At 53.7% G+C, this 17,299-nt stretch overlaps 1 protein-coding gene across 5 annotated transcripts in view; it reads left to right on the forward strand.

The window, feature by feature from the left end:
* The window catches only part of Acot7 (acyl-CoA thioesterase 7), a 93,675-nt gene extending 77,066 nt beyond the window's left edge, over positions 1-16,609 (forward strand). For 3 of the 5 annotated variants that reach the window (XM_075947050.1, XM_075947049.1, XM_075947052.1), the window contains exons 8-9: positions 6,622-6,806; positions 16,243-16,609. In XM_075947050.1, the coding sequence (XP_075803165.1) occupies positions 6,622-6,806; positions 16,243-16,341 (284 nt within the window). In that variant the 3' untranslated portion in view covers positions 16,342-16,609. Of the gene's footprint in view, positions 1-6,621; positions 6,807-8,932; positions 8,944-16,242 lie in introns of those variants that run through there. The other 2 variants (XM_075947053.1, XM_075947054.1) reach the window with 2 other exon arrangements.
* The last annotated feature ends 690 nt before the right edge of the window (positions 16,610-17,299 follow it).

Consider the following 17,299-nt stretch of genomic DNA (forward strand, 5'->3'; position numbering starts at 1 on the left):
TTTCTAAGGTCCCTGATTTACAGTCTGATACCCTGTTCTGCACTGGCTTTCTCAAAGGGTCAAGGGAGGGAAGAGGGCCATTGCACAGAACCTCCTTGTCTGGTCTTTGTAGCTAAAAAGATGTTGTGGTGCACGTCTTTAATCCCAGCACCTGGGGGTCCAAGGCCAGCGTAGTCTCCATAGTGAGTTCCCAGCCACCCAGGGTTACATAGTGAGACCCTATCTTTAATTTAAAAAAAAAATCTCTGAATGTGGCCCCTTCCCCAGAGCCCCTGTAAAGCCCATACTACTACGTGTACTATGGTCCTTTAGTGCCTTACTACATGTGCTGTGTATGGTACTACTCCTGTAGATACCACCTGCACTATGGGACCAGTCAGGAAGGGGCTGGAGATTGAAACACACAGAGACAGAGATGTGGGTCGTCCTTGAATTCCCCAAGAATGCCCCCTTTATTGTGTTCCAGTGTAGCTTATATAGGGATCCTTAACTGATAGCCACGCCCCAGCCAAACCCACCAGAAACCACTCCCTGCCATCAGGAACTCCTGAGGGTCTCTTGCTCAGAGCAGCTGCAAACACAGGAAAACAGGTTGTTCACAGGAAATTCATGGTCTGGGGGTCCACAGCTCCCAACAAGCCCCCTCCCTCAGTGACTGCCACAGCTTGGTCTTTGCCCTTGTACCATTAGAGCGACTTCTGAGAGAGACGTTGGCTCCTCCCAGCGAGCAGCAGATGATGGCTGTTTGCTGAAATGACATCGTGCTTGGGATTTGAAGGAACTGAGACAGTAATGAAACAGCAGTTATGGAGTCTGGCCTACTTCTGTACCAGTATCCTTGAGCTTTTGTTTCCACTGAGAGGTCTCCTGTGAGGTCCCATGTATTGTCCTTTTACACAGGAGCCATCCTGGAGTGTGTCCAGGGAGGAGAGTCCCTCTTCAGGTGGCACAGGCTGCATCTTTATCACATGTGGTTGTGACATTCCATGTTGGGTTCCTCAGTAGAGAGGCCAGTGAGTTCTCTTCTTCACTGGAGGCTCGGGATTGGCAAGTCCCTTCTGCCTCTGGGTTTGTGATGGTACAGTCCACGCGTGTCAGGAGCTATGTGGAGAGAGGAGCTGACAGGCCTGTTCTGATAAACCTGCTGAGGTCACCTTAAGCCTCCAAGGCTCTGGCGCTTCTTGAGCCACCTTTCTGTGCCTTTCCTTTGTCTCACTCCTCAGCTCTAGCAGGGAGGAGGTCACAGGGGAGTTTCCACCTCCTCAGAAGAGGTGTGACATGCATCAGTGTGTACAGGATAGGGCAGCATCTACAGAGCCCTGGGAACCTTGCCTGCAAGATGGGTCTGGCATACCTGGACTCTGAAGAAGTGTTAGCCCCCTGGGGCTGCGGCGTCTGATGCTCACAAACTGGGATGCTTAAAATGACAGGAACAAATTTTCTGCTGATCTTGAAAGCTAACATCTGAGTCTAGGAGGTTCTCAGAGCTGCATACCCTATGAGAACCTATACTGCCTCCTCTCGCTCTCTGTGTCCTTGACCACAGGCCATTTTGGGGGTATGTCTCTCAGAAGATTTTTTTCTGTCAACTGTAGCGTGGCTAATAAAAATGCTAAGACTGATTTGGGGGTTCAACCTGAATATCTGAAAAGCAAAGCAGTCAGCCACTAGCTCTTATCTCTACCTCAGTGCAAAATGGCGATCCTGCATCCAGGAGTCTTAGAATGAAACTGTGTCTGAGAGCTGTCTCCTCCCATTTTATAATTCTCTCTAGGGCTGGCATTAAAGGCATGCACCGCCCAGTTTCTATGGCAACTGGTGTGGCTACTGGGATTAAAGGTGTGTGTCACCACTGCCAGAACGACTGTTTTACTCTCTGGACTTCATGCAAGCTTTATTAATTAAAATGCAATGAAATATCACTACAGCCAACCAATAGGATGTCCGTCAGAAAGCTTTAGCGACAGCGTTCTATGGTAGGAAGAGAATGTGTGAGTTCTAGCCCAGCGGGAAATGTGCTAAGGTAGAGTTAGCTGCCCCGGGTTTGCACACATAGGCTTTTTCAGGGCCAGGCCTTCCATATGGCTACTCGGGCTACGGTTCCCCTGCTCCTGCAGAACAGCCAACTTGCCGTTTACAAATTTGGTTCTCCAAGGCTAACTCTTCACTTGTTCTGAGAATAGAGAGGACATATACCATCCCTTGCTGTGGCTCACAGCCTCCACGGCCCCCTGCAACCCTATGCATTCAGGCTGCTCAGACTGGCATCCTGGCACACCGAGGACAGCTGTCCCCTGTGCACACTGAAGGTGTAGGTTGAGTTAAACTCTCCAGCGACTTCATCCATATACTAGATGCGTGTCTAGCCCTGTATCTCTGATCCCTCCCATGTCACTTAATCCCTTGTCCAGTAAAAAATGGGGAGGATAGAGATCCAGCTTCTTAAGTGCTGCTGGCCCAGCAAGAGCATCTCAGGCTCTTCATGCCGGTACCGTGGATGCTGGGGACAGTGGGAGCCTGAGCTGTGTGACCAGGTCGAGTTTGATGAGGATCCTGGACAGCACACAGCACAGGGAACCTGATGTGGACAGAGTGCCATCACTCGGTCAAACAGGAAACCTCAACTTCATGAGTGTGATGTATCCCATGGGGTACTGTTTCCATTTTCCTCCTCAGCTGAGACATTAAATCCAACCAGGTTCCTTGAAGAGATGGTTTTCGGAAGTGCAGTTTTCTTGCAGATACCCAGTCTTCAGACTAGGAAGACTAGACTCAAGAGGCTGCAGTGTCGTGACTGCCTCAGCACCCCGCTCTGTGACGCGGCCCTCTGCTGCACAAAACTCAGATCTCTTTGTAAACTTGGGAGGGCTTGACAGGTCTCAGGCTTGGTAACAGCTAATTTATTTTTTAATTAGGTTGTTTTCTGTTTCAAATCCCTGGCATACTACTGTAGTCTGGCTGCACTGCCTGGGAAGTGATGTCGTCTTCAGGGAGTCAGCTAGGGCAGCTGCCAGTCTTGGGTGTGCGCTCCAGGTGGGCTGTCTGTGACTTCAGAGCAGGCGGTTCACAGCCCAACCCACTTGCTCCATTTGCCTTGGATATTGCTGACGCCACTGTCAGGCCTGTTCCGAGTGCCCTCCCGTTAGCCCTCTGCAGCCTGTCTGCTCGGTGTTCCAGTCTTTAGCTTGAGAGGCTAAGGAAGCTGCCCATAGCCCAGGGCATGGTGAGGCATCCGGGGCGTACAGCAGCTCCAGGGTGAGTATGTGTGTGCTACATATGACCTTCATAGATCAAATGCCCTGTCATGGGCCTTTGTTCACCGTGGATGTGGCCCAGCTTCCGTCGCTGCTCACATTTGAGTAGGAACGTCTCTCCTCTGAGGCAGCGTGTAGAGTGTTAGTCTAAGAGGCTCTGCTCCGTTCCACCCTCATCAGCCTTCATCAGGGTCCTTTTCCTGTTGAGTTTGGGGAGCACCAGGTGGACAGTTGAGTCTGCTTCCTGCAGCAGCTCCCTGCATTCCTTTCTATTAGCTTTGGTTAAAAACAAAACAAAACTACAAAAAAACTTTTTAGTCTTTTTTAATATGTATATGTGTTTTACCTGCACATGTGTATGTGATCATGTGTGTTCCTGGTGTTTGTGGACTAGAACTGGAGTTTGAATGGTTGTAAGCTCCCATGGGGGTATTGGGAATTGAATGTAGGTTCTCAGCAAGAGCAACAAGTACTCTAAGCTACTAGACCATCTCTTTAGCCCCTTAGCTTTGTTTTTAACTACTGTGCTGCCCACAGAATAGTCCCAGTCCACACATGACTATTGAGAGTATAATTAAAATGATAATTAAAGCTGGGCATACTGAGGTGTGCTTATAGTCCCAGTGTAGCCTGGCCAACACAGTGAGGCCATTCCGGGAAGGCAGAAAGATCGCAAGTCCTAGGTAGCCTGGGCTGTGTTGTGAAACCTCTAAAGAAGAAAGACCAGAAGGAAAGAAAGAGAAGGGGCAAAGAGAGAGAAGGGATGAAGAGTGCCGATCCTCGTTGTCCCAGCCGCCTTCTGATGTGCAGAGCCCTGTACGGCTGTGGTATAGGCAGTAAGCCGTTCCATTGTGTCGCACGTATGTCCAGACACCTGCAACTTTGAGTGTGGGTGGCCCAGGCGCTGTGTGCTGGTATTAGCCGTGGTGCTTGCTTACCCATGAGGCCACCGCCCTAGGCAGAGGGACAGAGCTGCAGGAGCTGTTGGCACTGGGGCTGGCCTGCTCCTCCACCAGCTCTGAACATGTATCCACGGATGCGCCAGGTTTCATCTTCCCGCTGCCTGGGTGCTGAGGTCTCTTTGCTAACAAGCGTGTTTGTAACCAGGAGGGTCACTATGAGCCTGGACTCCCCGTTCTTTATTCACTTCATCTCTGTGCGCCTGGAATTCTGGGTGCCTGTGGAATGGCTGCCCTGCTTCCACCTGGGGAGGAGATTGTAGGGCAGCCAGCCATTCAGAGGACGGAAGTGGGAGGATGCATCGCCTGGCAGTGTTTTGGTGGAGGCCTGTGCTGTGCTTCTAAGCCACACAGCCCAGGCCTGTCCAGGGCCTCTGGATGCTCTGTGCCTCCCGGTCACTAGGGCTGAGGATTTTCAACATGGGGTTTCAGTTTGATCCTGTTCTCTCAGTGACCTGGTCAGGGGCCAGCTCCATAGCAGATTCCTATGTCTGTGGGGTTCCCCCGAGGCGTATGTGTGACATGGTGATGTGGCTCTCTTGGGAGTGAAAATGCCTAGTCTTGGGGTGTTGCATGGCACCCCTGGCTCTCCAGACCCTTCCGTCTGCTGGTCCTCTGGCCCAGTACTCAGAATCAGTCACTTTTTCTTTAGACTTGGAGACAGGAGCTGTGGACTTCCAACTCAGATGCAAAACCCTGAGCAGCCAGGGTTTCGCTGTGAGCCATGGTAGGAAATGTTGACAACAGGACACACGTCTGCTTATCCTCTGGAGCTCGCAGTGTTTGGAGAGCCTAGAATTTACTTTTCGTAGCAGTGTGTGCCATGTGCCCTTCACACAGTGGCCCCCATGAGCCTTGGACTTTGGGGAAATCTTGCCGACTTCCTCTTTCCCATGTCTAGCCTCACAGCCCAGCTCTCAGTGAGCATTTAGGAGAGAACGGAAGCATTGTGAGACATGTGGTGACTAGTCTAAGCTGCTAGACCCTGAGCGGGTGACAGTCTCAGGATGTGGCACAGGTGTGTCACCTGTCAGATGCTTGCGTGACTGAGCACTCCAGCTCTTACCAGGCCACCTGTCGCTGACCTCCTGGCTCCTTCCTTCCCTCCCAGAAATGGCCATGTCCTGCACTGAAGCTCCTTGTGTAAGTATGAAGTTGAATGTGGAATGGAGCTTTCTGATCTTCTGAACAGAAAGCCCTGCTACCTCCACTGTCTCTCTCTCTCTCTCTCTCTCTCTCTCTCTCTCTCTCTCTCTCTCTCTCTCTGGCTGTCTCGGTGTGTCCTGCAGGACCTGTCTTGAAACTAGGATGCTAGATATGTGTCGTAGGCCCTACAGCCAGCACTGGTCCCTGCTGAGTAGTCCTGTGACCCACATGGCCTGGCCCAGGAGAAGACCGTGCTGGAGGTGGGAGGAGGATTCTGGTCACACATCAGTCAGAAATGGCAGCAACCAAAGCCCTCACAGGCCAGCACACCTATGTCCAAACCCGTCACAATGGGAATGATGACCCTTGGCAAGCACTAGACTAGGCGCTGGGTTTACTGCCTTTCCTTTCACAGGTCCCTGAAGGGCAAGTTCCCTTGTGCTCATTTGTGAGAGCAGAACTGAGCTCCCTGAGACCAGGGTTGAGAGGGGCAAGGCCTGGCAGTGGAGGGGTCTGTGTGGAAGGGTGGGTGGTAGCAGGGGAGAGGCATAAAGCCCAGAAGCAGAAACCATGCTGACACGCCATGTGCCAAGGATGTAGTAGTGTGTGTTGGCTTAGAGTTGAGGGGTCACGCGGGCATTTACAGAGACCCAGACTGTGGATGAAGGTCATGGCCACTCGACACCATGCTGGTGTTGAGAAGAGGTGAACCTGGGCACAATTCTGACATGACGTCAGAGGATGAAACTTCAGCAGACCTGACAGATAGTCACATGACTCCACCCAAAACTTGATGCCATGACTTGTGTTAATCCAGCATAAAGATTGTAAGCCTCTCTGGTATTCTCTCTGGTACTCAACATCACAGAGGGGCAGCTGTGTGGCCCTAGAGGACAGGGAAGGTGGCAGGTGCGACCTTCACCGGAGGCAGGACTGAGCAAGCCCACCCACAGCCTGGCTGACAGTCTGCTCCTCCTGGCCCTGTGTCAGTGGGGCTGGACCCAGTGGCTGCCAGAACTGCTGGGGCAGCAGGGAACGTATGCTCAGGAGACAGACGACTCACATCGACTAATAATGGCACACACTAATAGTTCGTTGTCATAATGTCCTTGTAGTTGCTGCTGCCTGTGTTTTCTAACCCAGTCTCTTAACTGTTCTCAGTAACGTGGGTTTCCCGCTGACCTGCCCCTGCCTACCTGGTGCCCTCGTGGGTAGAGCTCAAGCTGGCATCCGCTAATGCAGTGGCTCCGTGTACTCTACAGGCTGCGTCATCACCATCTCTGGACGCATGACCTTCACGAGCAATAAGTCCATGGAGATTGAGGTCCTGGTGGACGCTGACCCTGTGGTGGACAACTCACAGAAGCGGTACCGGGCCGCCAGTGCCTTCTTCACCTACGTGTCCCTGAACCAGGAGGGCAAGCCACTGCCTGTCCCTCAGCTTGTGGTGAGTGTACCATCCTGTCCTAAACAGGGCAGGACTTAAGCCTGTGATCATGGACTGTGCCCAGGTTTAGTGAAGTCTCGAGAAGGGGTACCTTGTAAGATGCAGGCTGTAAGATGGGCAGATGGGTCAGACCTTTCTGAGCTCGTCACCATGGCTGGCACAGTGCCTATGTCCTCTAGCTCATCAGGGGGCCTGGGAGGACTGAGGAGTGTGCCCGTCCAACGTGACTTTTGTGTCAGCTGATGAATAGCAAGCTTCAATTCTGTGCTACTAGGGGCTCGTGCAAATGAGAAGGGTGGCCCACTGATCAACTGTGATCTTAGGCATGTGCCTTCTGTGTGCCTCAGTTTCTCAGATGGGCACAAAATGAGGCAGCTCCAGTTCTGGGCGGGCAGTCTGCATCTTGACAGGGCTCCATCTGATAAGCCTGCCAAGTCTGGAAGTAGAGAAGGCTGGTGCTACTGTGGGTGTGGTCACAGCGCCCACTGATTGGGGGGGGGTGAGAGCAGTTGGTGAGGGCAAAGGGAAAGATTCTAGAGACAGATTCCCTGAGCTTAGCTGTGCCTAGGAAGCAGCCACACAAGCATGCGTCCTAGGCCTCAGCACACACATGTGCACTGCACACAGCTACACGAGTGATTGTGCGGCCCTCCTGCCCCTGCCGGTCCCCTACACACACATACCGCTGCCAACCATCTTCAAGCTCGTGTCTATTTTTAGCTCCCTCCCCAGGGCCCTGCTGACACGGAATGCAGCCTCTCCTTGTTTGCTTCTGTGGAGGTGTTTCCTGGTGTGGGGAGAGCTTCTCCACCAGGGTCCCTGCAGCTGCTGCCAGTGTTAGCACAGCATATCCCACACCTTCAGCCACCCATCCTCCCCGGGGCAGTGCCCTCTGACCTTGGGGTAGGAACGAGCCACAGGCTTCTGACTAGGACTGAGGATAGTAGCCAATGGGAAGGCATTGGAGGAGAGCTGCCTCCAATGGTTTAGGACCTGTGACTCTCTGGGGCCCCTAGGACCTATTTGGTGTGATTTTTTCCCCCCTTTTTGGCTGAGGCAAAGGTAGTGCTTTGAGGAAGGTAAGAATCATATAGAGTTGGTGTTGGACCGAGGATACCTCTGGCCCTTTGTGTGGACTGTACTTGCCGCAGTTAGAACACCACATCCTAGACACCCCTCTCCAAAAGAAGATGCACTCTGTAAGCCAGAGAGTGGCCAGCCTGGGTCTGAGGAGGTAGGGGGTTCTCAGAAAATCTGGATCCGACTCCAGAGCCGGCTGCTCATCACAGAATGCCCCAGGCCATGCCGCTGCCTCCCGTGCCTGCTAGTGTGCACCTAACGAATGCACTCAGGCATGCAGGACCAGACCCTGCCTTCGTCAGCAGCCCTCAGCTCATGACAACATGTGTTGTAGGTTAAAGTGGGGGCAGTGAAGAAACGGGGTCGTGGCCAACTTTCTTCTTCCAAACCGAAGCTTGCTCGTTGCCAGAGGAGCTCAATTAAGGGCCAGTAAAATGTGCGCTTTTGTATCTTCTCAGCTGTAGCGGGCCTCACCTGGGGCAGTGAGCTAGGTTTGCCAAAGACTTCCCATGAGCCGTGACTTCCCACCGCTGGACAGAATACCCGAGGAAAACAGTTGCTCCTTTTGGCTTCTGTTTTTTAGGGGCTTATGGTTTCAGATGGTGCAGTCCATGGTGCCTTGGCTCCATCACTGCAGGCCCCAGGAAGGGGAGCATTGTGCACAGGGGAGAGCATGATAGAGCAGACCTCTATCTTAGGCAGCGAGAGAGTGAGCAGGGGAGAACTACACAGGGCTCTGCAAAGGGCACACCCTGTGCCCGTGTCCTCTGAGTAAGCCTCCTTTCTTTTGTGTGTGTGTTTTATTGTTTTTGTTTTTGTTTGTTTTTTTAAGACAGGGTTTCTCTGTAGCTTTGGAGCCTGTCCTGTAACTCGCAGGCTGGCCTCGAACTCACAGAGATCCGCCTGCCTCTGTCTCCCAAGTGCTGGGATTAAAAACATGGGCCCCCACTGCCTGGCAAGCCTACATTTCAAAGATGCCACAGCTAGAAACCACGTGTTCCCTATGTGATGGTCTAAAGAGCTGTCCTCGGCAGGGATGCTGCCAGCTTAGAAGGAGGTGACCACTGAGGCACGCATGGTGCCACAGCCATTCCTCGCCTCTCGGAAAGGTGAACATAGAGGGGTCTGAGAAGCGAAAGGGGCAGGCAGTTGGGGTCCTTGGTGCTGGCCATGATCATGGAGTCTTCACCAAGCTCCCCACACTCTTCGTGTGTGCCATGTCTGGAGTGAGGAGACGGCAGATGGCATTCTCGTCCTGAGAGGAAGACCTTGAGGCAGGGTAGAACAGGGACTCTCCAGTCTTTGCAGTTGTCAGGCCAGAGGAGGGCGGCTCACTGCTTCCAGACCGCATTGTACCTCCTTGGAATCAGACCTGCTGGTTTGGCCTTGGGAGTGTTGGCCTCAGTTCAGGTTCTGGGACAGGTGTCCGCAATGGGGCTGCAGCCAGAGCCTGCAATGTGACCAAGAACCTGTTAGCTCTCACACATCTGCTCCGCCTCGCCTGCCGCTCACAGGGAACTTTGTGTCGGCCCCAGGTGATTTCAGGGCCACCTTGGCATTTGGTACACAGTGCCACACCTTTCCCGGGTGGCCACACCACCACCTGGCATTGGCCTGAGTAGTGTTTAATCCCGGGCCTCTGATTTCCCACAGAGGCTGAAACCCAGTTTCTCTCCAGCCTCTCTCTCCTGGGCTCAGCACAGACCCCAGGATATTTCAGAATGCACCCACTTCCTGCCCTTGGCACTCATTCTGCTGCTTTACCTCCAACCTCAGTGGACACATCTGCACAGTGGGTGCAGAGCCACCCAGTCTACTTCAGCTAGCCAGGAGGTGTGACATGTGACCAAGGGACTGTCAGCCTTCTGCCCCAGCCTTGGTAGCTGAAATGCTGCCTTTGGAACTGTCTGCAGTATGGTGTCAAAGCTGTGTCTTGGTGATGTGCTGTGGGGTTGTGGGTAGAAGGAGACCTTGGCTGCTGGCTGCCCCTTCCATCTTAGGGCCTTCGTACCTGACTGGAGTCATTAGCAGCCGTACTGCTGCTCTTTGAGGTCCCTCTGTATGGTTCAATAACAACTCACTCAAACCCATCGAGCCATTATGCTAAGGAGGAGACAGGACATGAGTTTCTATGGCAGTCAGCTCCCTTCCCCACGGTCCCCGAGTCGGATCCCAGTCCCATAGCACAGAGGGGCCCTGGCAGAGGGAGGCGACAGCTCCTGGCCCAGCACTGCAGAAAGGACACACATCCTGCTTCCCTGGGGTAGGAGACAGGGGCTCATGGACATCTCAGCCCACAGGCTTCTGCAGGTTCTGAGGGGCCATGTTCAAGCTGGAGAACTCTGGGTCCACACACAGGACCATCAAACACTTCTGTGGTTGGGACACTGCCATCTTGTCCCTTGGCTAGCCGAGGCTGTGCATCTGTTCCTTCACTTATCTATAGAGTGGTTCTCAGTGGCCTTGGGCAGAGGCAGGAAGCACAGCAGTTTGGGGCATCTTTTCCAGGAAGGCATGGGAACGGCCCAGCCTCAGGAGCGAGGCAGGCCCCCACCGTGCCAGCTCTCGGGAATGAGTCACAGATGAGGACGTCCAGGATGTTCTCTGTCCAGTATCTCTCTGCCTCTGGGTTTGCAAGATGACTCTACTGATGAAAAAATGTCAGGACCTTAAAGCTGACTGTTGGGAACATAGAGGGACCTGTGAGCCCTGTAGTCCCCAGAGCCATGATGAGTATTGTACAGGCGTTTGGCTCAGCTAAGAGGACATACGTGTAATGGGATGAGCCTTGCCAGCTCACTGGCCAGAAGGCAGGGGAAGGAGTGGGTCACAGCCCACTCACTCCGGTCTAAGAAAGGAAGTGTTAAGGGCAGGAGACAAGGTGAAGCCTGGGCCACTAAGACAGGTTTTATGGTGGAATCTCTGGCCCCTTGTATATCCTGGATCAACAAAGCACACCACCATCAGCAGGAGAGCTGCGGTCCTGGGCAGTTGACCAGCCACACCCAGTCACTTCTGTGTTGTCAGTGCTGGCCCTGCCAAGCCTGCTGCAGTTGATTGGCGGTGCTGTCAGTGTCTGTTACAAAGCCATCAGTCTTGAATCTGAACATGAAGGCCACACACACCTGTGTAGATTAAGACTTCCTACCGGGTGGTAGTGGCACGCGCCTTTAATCCCGCATTTGGGGAGGCAGAGGCATGCGGATCTCTGAGTTTGAGGCCAGCCTGATCTACAAAGTAATTTCCAGGACAGTCAGGGCTGTTACACAGAGAAACCCTGTCTCAAAACAAGCAAACAAAAACCCCAAAAACAAGCAAAAAGATTTCCTTGCTTTGATCAGTTATTCATCCTGCCGGTCCAGATCCAGTTTCTTGCCTCCACCAGGATGAGAAGGACCACTGAGCAGAGCCTGAGATGAGGACCCAGCTCTGGCGGGGCTGTCGTGCCAATGAACTGCCTTCTTATCTTTGCTGTTGTGGAGACAATTAACATGGGAGCTATGAACATAGCTGCAGAGACTAGCATGCCTGTGCCATGGGAGAGACCTCACAGGGGCTGACTCCTCCCTTCTGCACAACTGATCCCTTGCTCCCAGCCTCCTGGTGGCCTTTATGCATGGGATTTCTCAGCTCTGTGGGAACAGTGGATTCTGTGTGAGCCCATCCCCGCAGATAAGAGATGCCCTGTAAGGGCACTGATAACTCTCCATGGGGAGACTTCTGCAGGGGACGGGAGTGTGCATTCTGCCTTCCAGGGGCCTGGCCTTGCTGTGCTCGGGTTCTCAGGCAGAGCTGGACTGTGTTACTCTCTCCATCTTTTCACTGGGGAGACCGTGAGTCCTGTGCTAAGTCTCCCTGCCCAGCCCGATGGCTTCCACACATCGCGGTCCCCCAGCCACACTGATCAGATGCTTCCATTGATTCTGTGTCTGGTACCCCTCTTCCCTCCCAGAGAATCATGAGAGTGAGTGCACCGTGTGGCTTCCTAATTAAGGTTTGTGTCCCTCAGACTAACAGGAAGGTGTTTTGTCACCTCTGGAAGCCTCCTTTGACCAGACACTTGCTAATTACAAAAAGGACAAGCTATTGATTATGTGGAGGGCAGGAGTCAGCCACTCATCCTCTGTGCTCTGTTCTAAATGTGTTCTTGAGCACAGAGAATGCAGAATGGAAACACTTGGTTTGCAGCATGAGGCTCTGAAAGCCACAGGCTTCCCTCTGGTGGAAGCGGGCCCAGGAGATGGCACTTGGCAGGACGTATGGAGGAGGGAGGAAAAGATGCAGATTGAGGCTGGAGCTGCCAGGCAGGGGGAAGGGCTTGGTACTCAGTGCCAGGCAGAGCCCTGAGCATCCAGAAGGCAGTGTACTTTTAACCTATGGCTGTGCGACATCACCCTTGGCTTGCAGTTCTCTGGGTGGGCAAGCTGCCCTCAAGGCCCAGCTGACCTAGATGACCCCCAGGCCATCTGGCCCTCCTCCTGGGCCACTGCCTTGAGTTAGCAGTGGTTGCCTCCTTGAACACGCTCCAGCCCTAGGAGTGCATGTGGCCTCAGGAGGCAGGATGACTCCACAGATGCCCGTGCCTGTGACCACATGTGAGGGACACCTATGCTAGGTCCCATAGGCCATATTTCAACTGTACTCAGAGTTCTTATTTCAGGTGAGGGAGCCTAGCAATAGTGCATGGGAGATTTCCCAACCAGATCCATGGACCCAGACTGCGCCCTGTGTCACCTCTCCATCCTTCCCACTAGACAGGTCCTTCCATTCCGATAATTCCCTTTGTTTGCCTTTTGCCTTTGGCATGGCATGGGGAACCTGCTCGGGGCTGCAGGTAGATACTCTAGCAGCCAGGAGCTGCATGGCCCAGTGCTCGCTAGCTCCTTTTCTCTGTTGCCAGTCTTGAGTCTACATAGAAGAGCTTTTGCCTTCCTCCCACCTCCCTAACTCCATGAGAAACGGCACAGCCAGCACCGTATGTTTATTTACTTTGCCCATGGAGGGGGTCAGGCTGCAGGAAGTGGCAGCTGTGTCGTGGTGAGGGCTGTGCACAGGGAGCCATCTGTCTCCTGTCAGCTCCAGACCCAACAGGGCACGGCAGTTCTGTTAGTCACTGGGTAGGAAGCCCACCAGCCCCTCGGTGCTAGGGGTCTTGTTTTCATGTGAGGCAGGCAGCAGACTCTGCTGTCTCCTCAGGCTGGCCATGAAAGGTCCTTGGCTCTTGCCCTGCCCTGCCCTGCCCTGCCCTGCCCTGCTAGGCCCTCCAGGGGAAGGAGGCTTTGTTGTCTTGGGATGGCAGTGAGGCAGAATTGGACTCCTTGGCCTGCTTGGTTTCCCATCTCTGGGCACAGAATACTGAGTGCAAGCCACAATCCCTAGAGAGAAGAGCATGAGGCTGTCAGTTGGCACCTTCCTCACAGGCTCCTGCAAAGCCTTGGCCATGCCCTCCTGGCCGCCCTCCCACACACCCATCATCAGGCAGCATTCATCTTGGCTGAGGGCTAATCCTGGTGACGAGGTCACTGCAGATATCGAACATCAGAGAACACCAGAGCCGCCTCAAGGCCCAGCGCCAGACCCCACTTTGCCCTCCGCCCTGAGCTGACCGTTACAATTTCCCTCCTGGGGTCCTACCCTCACGTCCTAGTGAGACAAGCATCCTGTGCCTTTGGCACATGCTGAAGCCTCTAAGGCCTATTGGCTGCTGAGGCTGTGACAGAGAGTGGCTCGGGCAGTCTCTCACAGCTGGACGTGGACACCTTGTCTATCCCTGACCCTGCATGGATGACACCCAATATGATGTCTGCATACTGTTTTAGTTGGCAGTGATTTCCAAATGAAGCCCCCCTCCATCCCTCCCAAACTTCATTGTCTGGAAGGAAGTTTCCTCACATCCGTGACGGGTGTAAGCGTCTGGATGTGAAAGTAAAGGTCTGACTTTCCCTGTGTGTTAGCAAGTGTAAGTGTAATGGCCCTGGGTCTGACGCTCTCTGTGTGTTGTGATGTCATGTTGCTCACTCTCTGGGATCTGGAGGGCCTGGTATTCAGTATCGTGGTAAACCTGGGCTCTGCTCCCATGCATGGTTGACCCACTTACTGATCACTGGAGCCCATCGTATTGGCTATGGCTATGGGTGTTCTGAGTTACCGTCCACCTCTGGACTCTAGGACCTAAGTGAGGAACCTCTGCCTTTATGGGCACCAGAGTCTTCCTGTAGTTAAAAGGGGAGGAGCCAGTTCAACTGGGAGGAACTTAAGATCTCGGAGAGCAGCTCCTTTCTCACAGGGACAGATGATCAGAGAGCCCCAAAGTCACAAGTTCCCAGCCTGCTAGAGCCCACAGGGAGAGGTAATTCAGAACACTCCTAGCCGTAGCCAAAAAGCATAGACCAGGCAGCTCATAGCCAATAACACCGTGCCCCCGGGCTCTGGAGGCCAAAAGAAAAGAGCATGTGAGCAGATGGATGAGCGGAAAGTGCGGTTTTCTTAGCGCTGGACAAACCAGTGTGGGGAAGCCTCAGTTTAGCTAAGTTAATAAGCAAATGATTTTACTTTGAGATTCCAGTGTTGGTGTACATGACTTCCCATGAGAGATCACTTAGCGTGTAGGTGCTTACGCCATGGGCCCTGGCTGTCAGAAAAGCAGCACCTAGCTCGGGAGTTGCTCTGCACTTTTTATTCGTCACCCTGTGTCTTCTGGGAGGAGCATTCTCCTGTGTAGGGTAACCCTAACTAAACTTCTGTATGGCAGGGCATTGGTGGCGTATGCCTTTAATCCCAGCATTCGGAAGGCAGAGGCAGGTGAATCTCTCTGAATTCAAGGCCAGCCTGGTCTATGGAAGGAGTTCCGGGACAGCCAGGGCTACATTCCGTGTGTGCAAACAATAACCGGAACCCCTGTGGAGATCATGTCGTGTCTTTAAATACCGCGTGTCCCATTGACGCCCAGCTGGCACAGCCTGGACAGTTTACACCTGGTGACATTTAGAGGAAAGCTGGAGGAAGGGAATATTTGGTGACTTGACATTAAGTCCTCTGGCTGGTGGTTCTCCTTTGCCAATATACCGAAGGTCTATAAAGCACGTAGGCCTAAAAATAGCTGCCAGGACTTGGTGTCATCCCGGATGAAGGGCACCTGCCCCATTTCCTTAGCTTTCGGATACCCTCATAATGTCACAGTGAAATGCCATCCCAGCGGAATTAGCACAGCTCATTAAGCTCAGCTCCTTGGCCAGGGCGGTGTCAGATGGAACTTTAGGCAAGACAGATGGGACCTCAAAAGTGACCACCCAATTGCTGCTGCCATGACATCTGCCCAGGGGTTCATAGTGAAACCAGGCTGCTCCTAAAGTGAAGTCCCAGTAGGCCAGTAGACACCAGTCGGAACCATCCCCCAGGAAAACCCAGCCTGCAGCTAAATCCCTCTAGTCGGGTGGTCCTTCTGCTGATGTTTTGCCCTTCTGCTTAAGTTGCTCAGCCCAAGGTGCCACTGCCTGAGGATCTCACAGTCCAGGGCAGGGTGGTAGGAACCCCTCCCCCCTGGTGATACTGTTGCTCTTAATGTAAGGCAGAGGCCTTTCTAAGGCCACAGCCCACATGGTGCCCCTGCCTTCCCTTTGTGACAAAGGCTGAGCAGTTGTTCCCTGGAGTGGACAATTCTGCTTTCCTTCATGACACAATTTCTAACCCGGCTGTTCCCTGGGATTGGGAACTCCACGTGCTATGGAAGGTGTGCAGGATACTAGTGCCTGCCACCTTGAAGCCCCTTGGCAGAGGTCCTTAGCACCCTCCAGGGACAGCGCAGACACCCCTAACTCTCTAATGTCTAACGTGCCCTCCGGGGACAGTACAGACAACCCCCCCAGCTCTCTAATGTCTAACGTGCCCTCCGGGGACAGTGCAGACACCCCCCAACTCTCTAATGTCTAACGTGCCCTCCGGGGACAGTGCAGACACCCCCCCAACTCTCTAATGTCTAACGTGCCCTCCGGGGACAGTGCAGACACCCCCCCAACTCTCTAATGTCTAACATGCCCTCCGGGGACAGTGCAGACACCCCCCAACTCTCTAATGTCTAACGTGCCCTCCAGGAACAGTGCAGACACCCCCCCCAACTCTCTAATGTCTAACGTGCCCTCCGGGGACAGTACAGACCCCCCCCCAACTCTCTAATGTCTAACGTGCCCTCCGGGAACAGTGCAGACACCCCCCAACTCTCTAATGTCTAACGTGCCCTCCGGGGACAGTGCAGACACCCCCCCCCCAGCTCTCTAATGTCTAACATGCCCTCCGAGGACAGTGCAGACCCCCCCCCAGCTCTCTGGTGTCTAACGTACCCTCTTTTGTTATGCCACAGCCTGAGACCGAGGACGAGAAGAAGCGCTTTGAAGAAGGCAAAGGCCGCTATCTGCAGATGAAGGCGAAGCGACAGGGCCACACAGAGCCGCAGCCCTAGGAGTCTTCCTCCTGCCCTGGGGTCAGCACACTGTGGCAACCGCCCAATGTGCAGTCACTTAGAAGTAGCCCCCATGGCCAAACCCCAATTTCCATTGAGAGCTGGTGTTGTGTGGTGTTGTGTGGTGTTACCTGTGCACCAAAGCTTTATTTATATCCCTCCAGTAACTGCTCCCCAGTGTTGTCCCCAAAGCCACCACGGACACCAGAGCACACTGAATGGTCTGTGAAGAAACCAGCACCACTAATAAAGCTGCTGTCTGGCTGGACCCATGATGCCTAGGTGGTCATTTGTCTGAGGTGGGGGGGCTGTTTTCTCACGGGGGGTCAGCCTCCTGTGTGTGGCCTCAGCCCTCCATTCCTGGGAGCTCACTGCCTTCCTCCCAGGCCCCACCCCTCCCAGCACCAGCTCTGGAATCTCAGAGTTGCACATGGGGCCTTGTATTGTAGTGGGAACCCTGGGACCCCACTGCCCCTATGCGGCCTGAGTCTTGTGTGCATCCCCTCGGCAAGGGCTCTTGTCCGTCTCTGTGCTTAAGGGCCTAAGCAGACAATGGGTGGGGAGAATCTGCACTGCCTGGTCCGATCCCCTGGAAAGAAGGTCCAGATGCCACATCGGCTGGGAGATTCCCAGCTACTCAGGCGGGGGCTACTTGGAGAGGCTTGTGTGGATGAGGGTCTGGGAGTGTGACAGTGGAGTCAGGGAGTGGTTGTGTAACTGCAGGCAGCGGTGTGTGTGTGTCTGTGTGTGTGTGTGGTGGGGCACATGTGCATGTCTGTTTTACTGTATGCATATGTGCCGTGAGGTTCTGTGCACATCCATCTGTGGTGCTGTATGTAGCAGTTGATGTGTGCTATGGAACTGTCTTTGTCACCAGGATATGTGTGTGTGCTTGTGACCCAGCTGTCTTAGGTGTGTAGGGGTACACAAATAGCCACCAAGGCCTCTCCAGGGGCCA

The sequence above is a fragment of the Microtus pennsylvanicus genome, chromosome 13 (genome assembly GCF_037038515.1).
Source record: "Microtus pennsylvanicus isolate mMicPen1 chromosome 13, mMicPen1.hap1, whole genome shotgun sequence".
Classification (NCBI taxonomy): Eukaryota; Metazoa; Chordata; class Mammalia; order Rodentia; family Cricetidae; genus Microtus; species Microtus pennsylvanicus.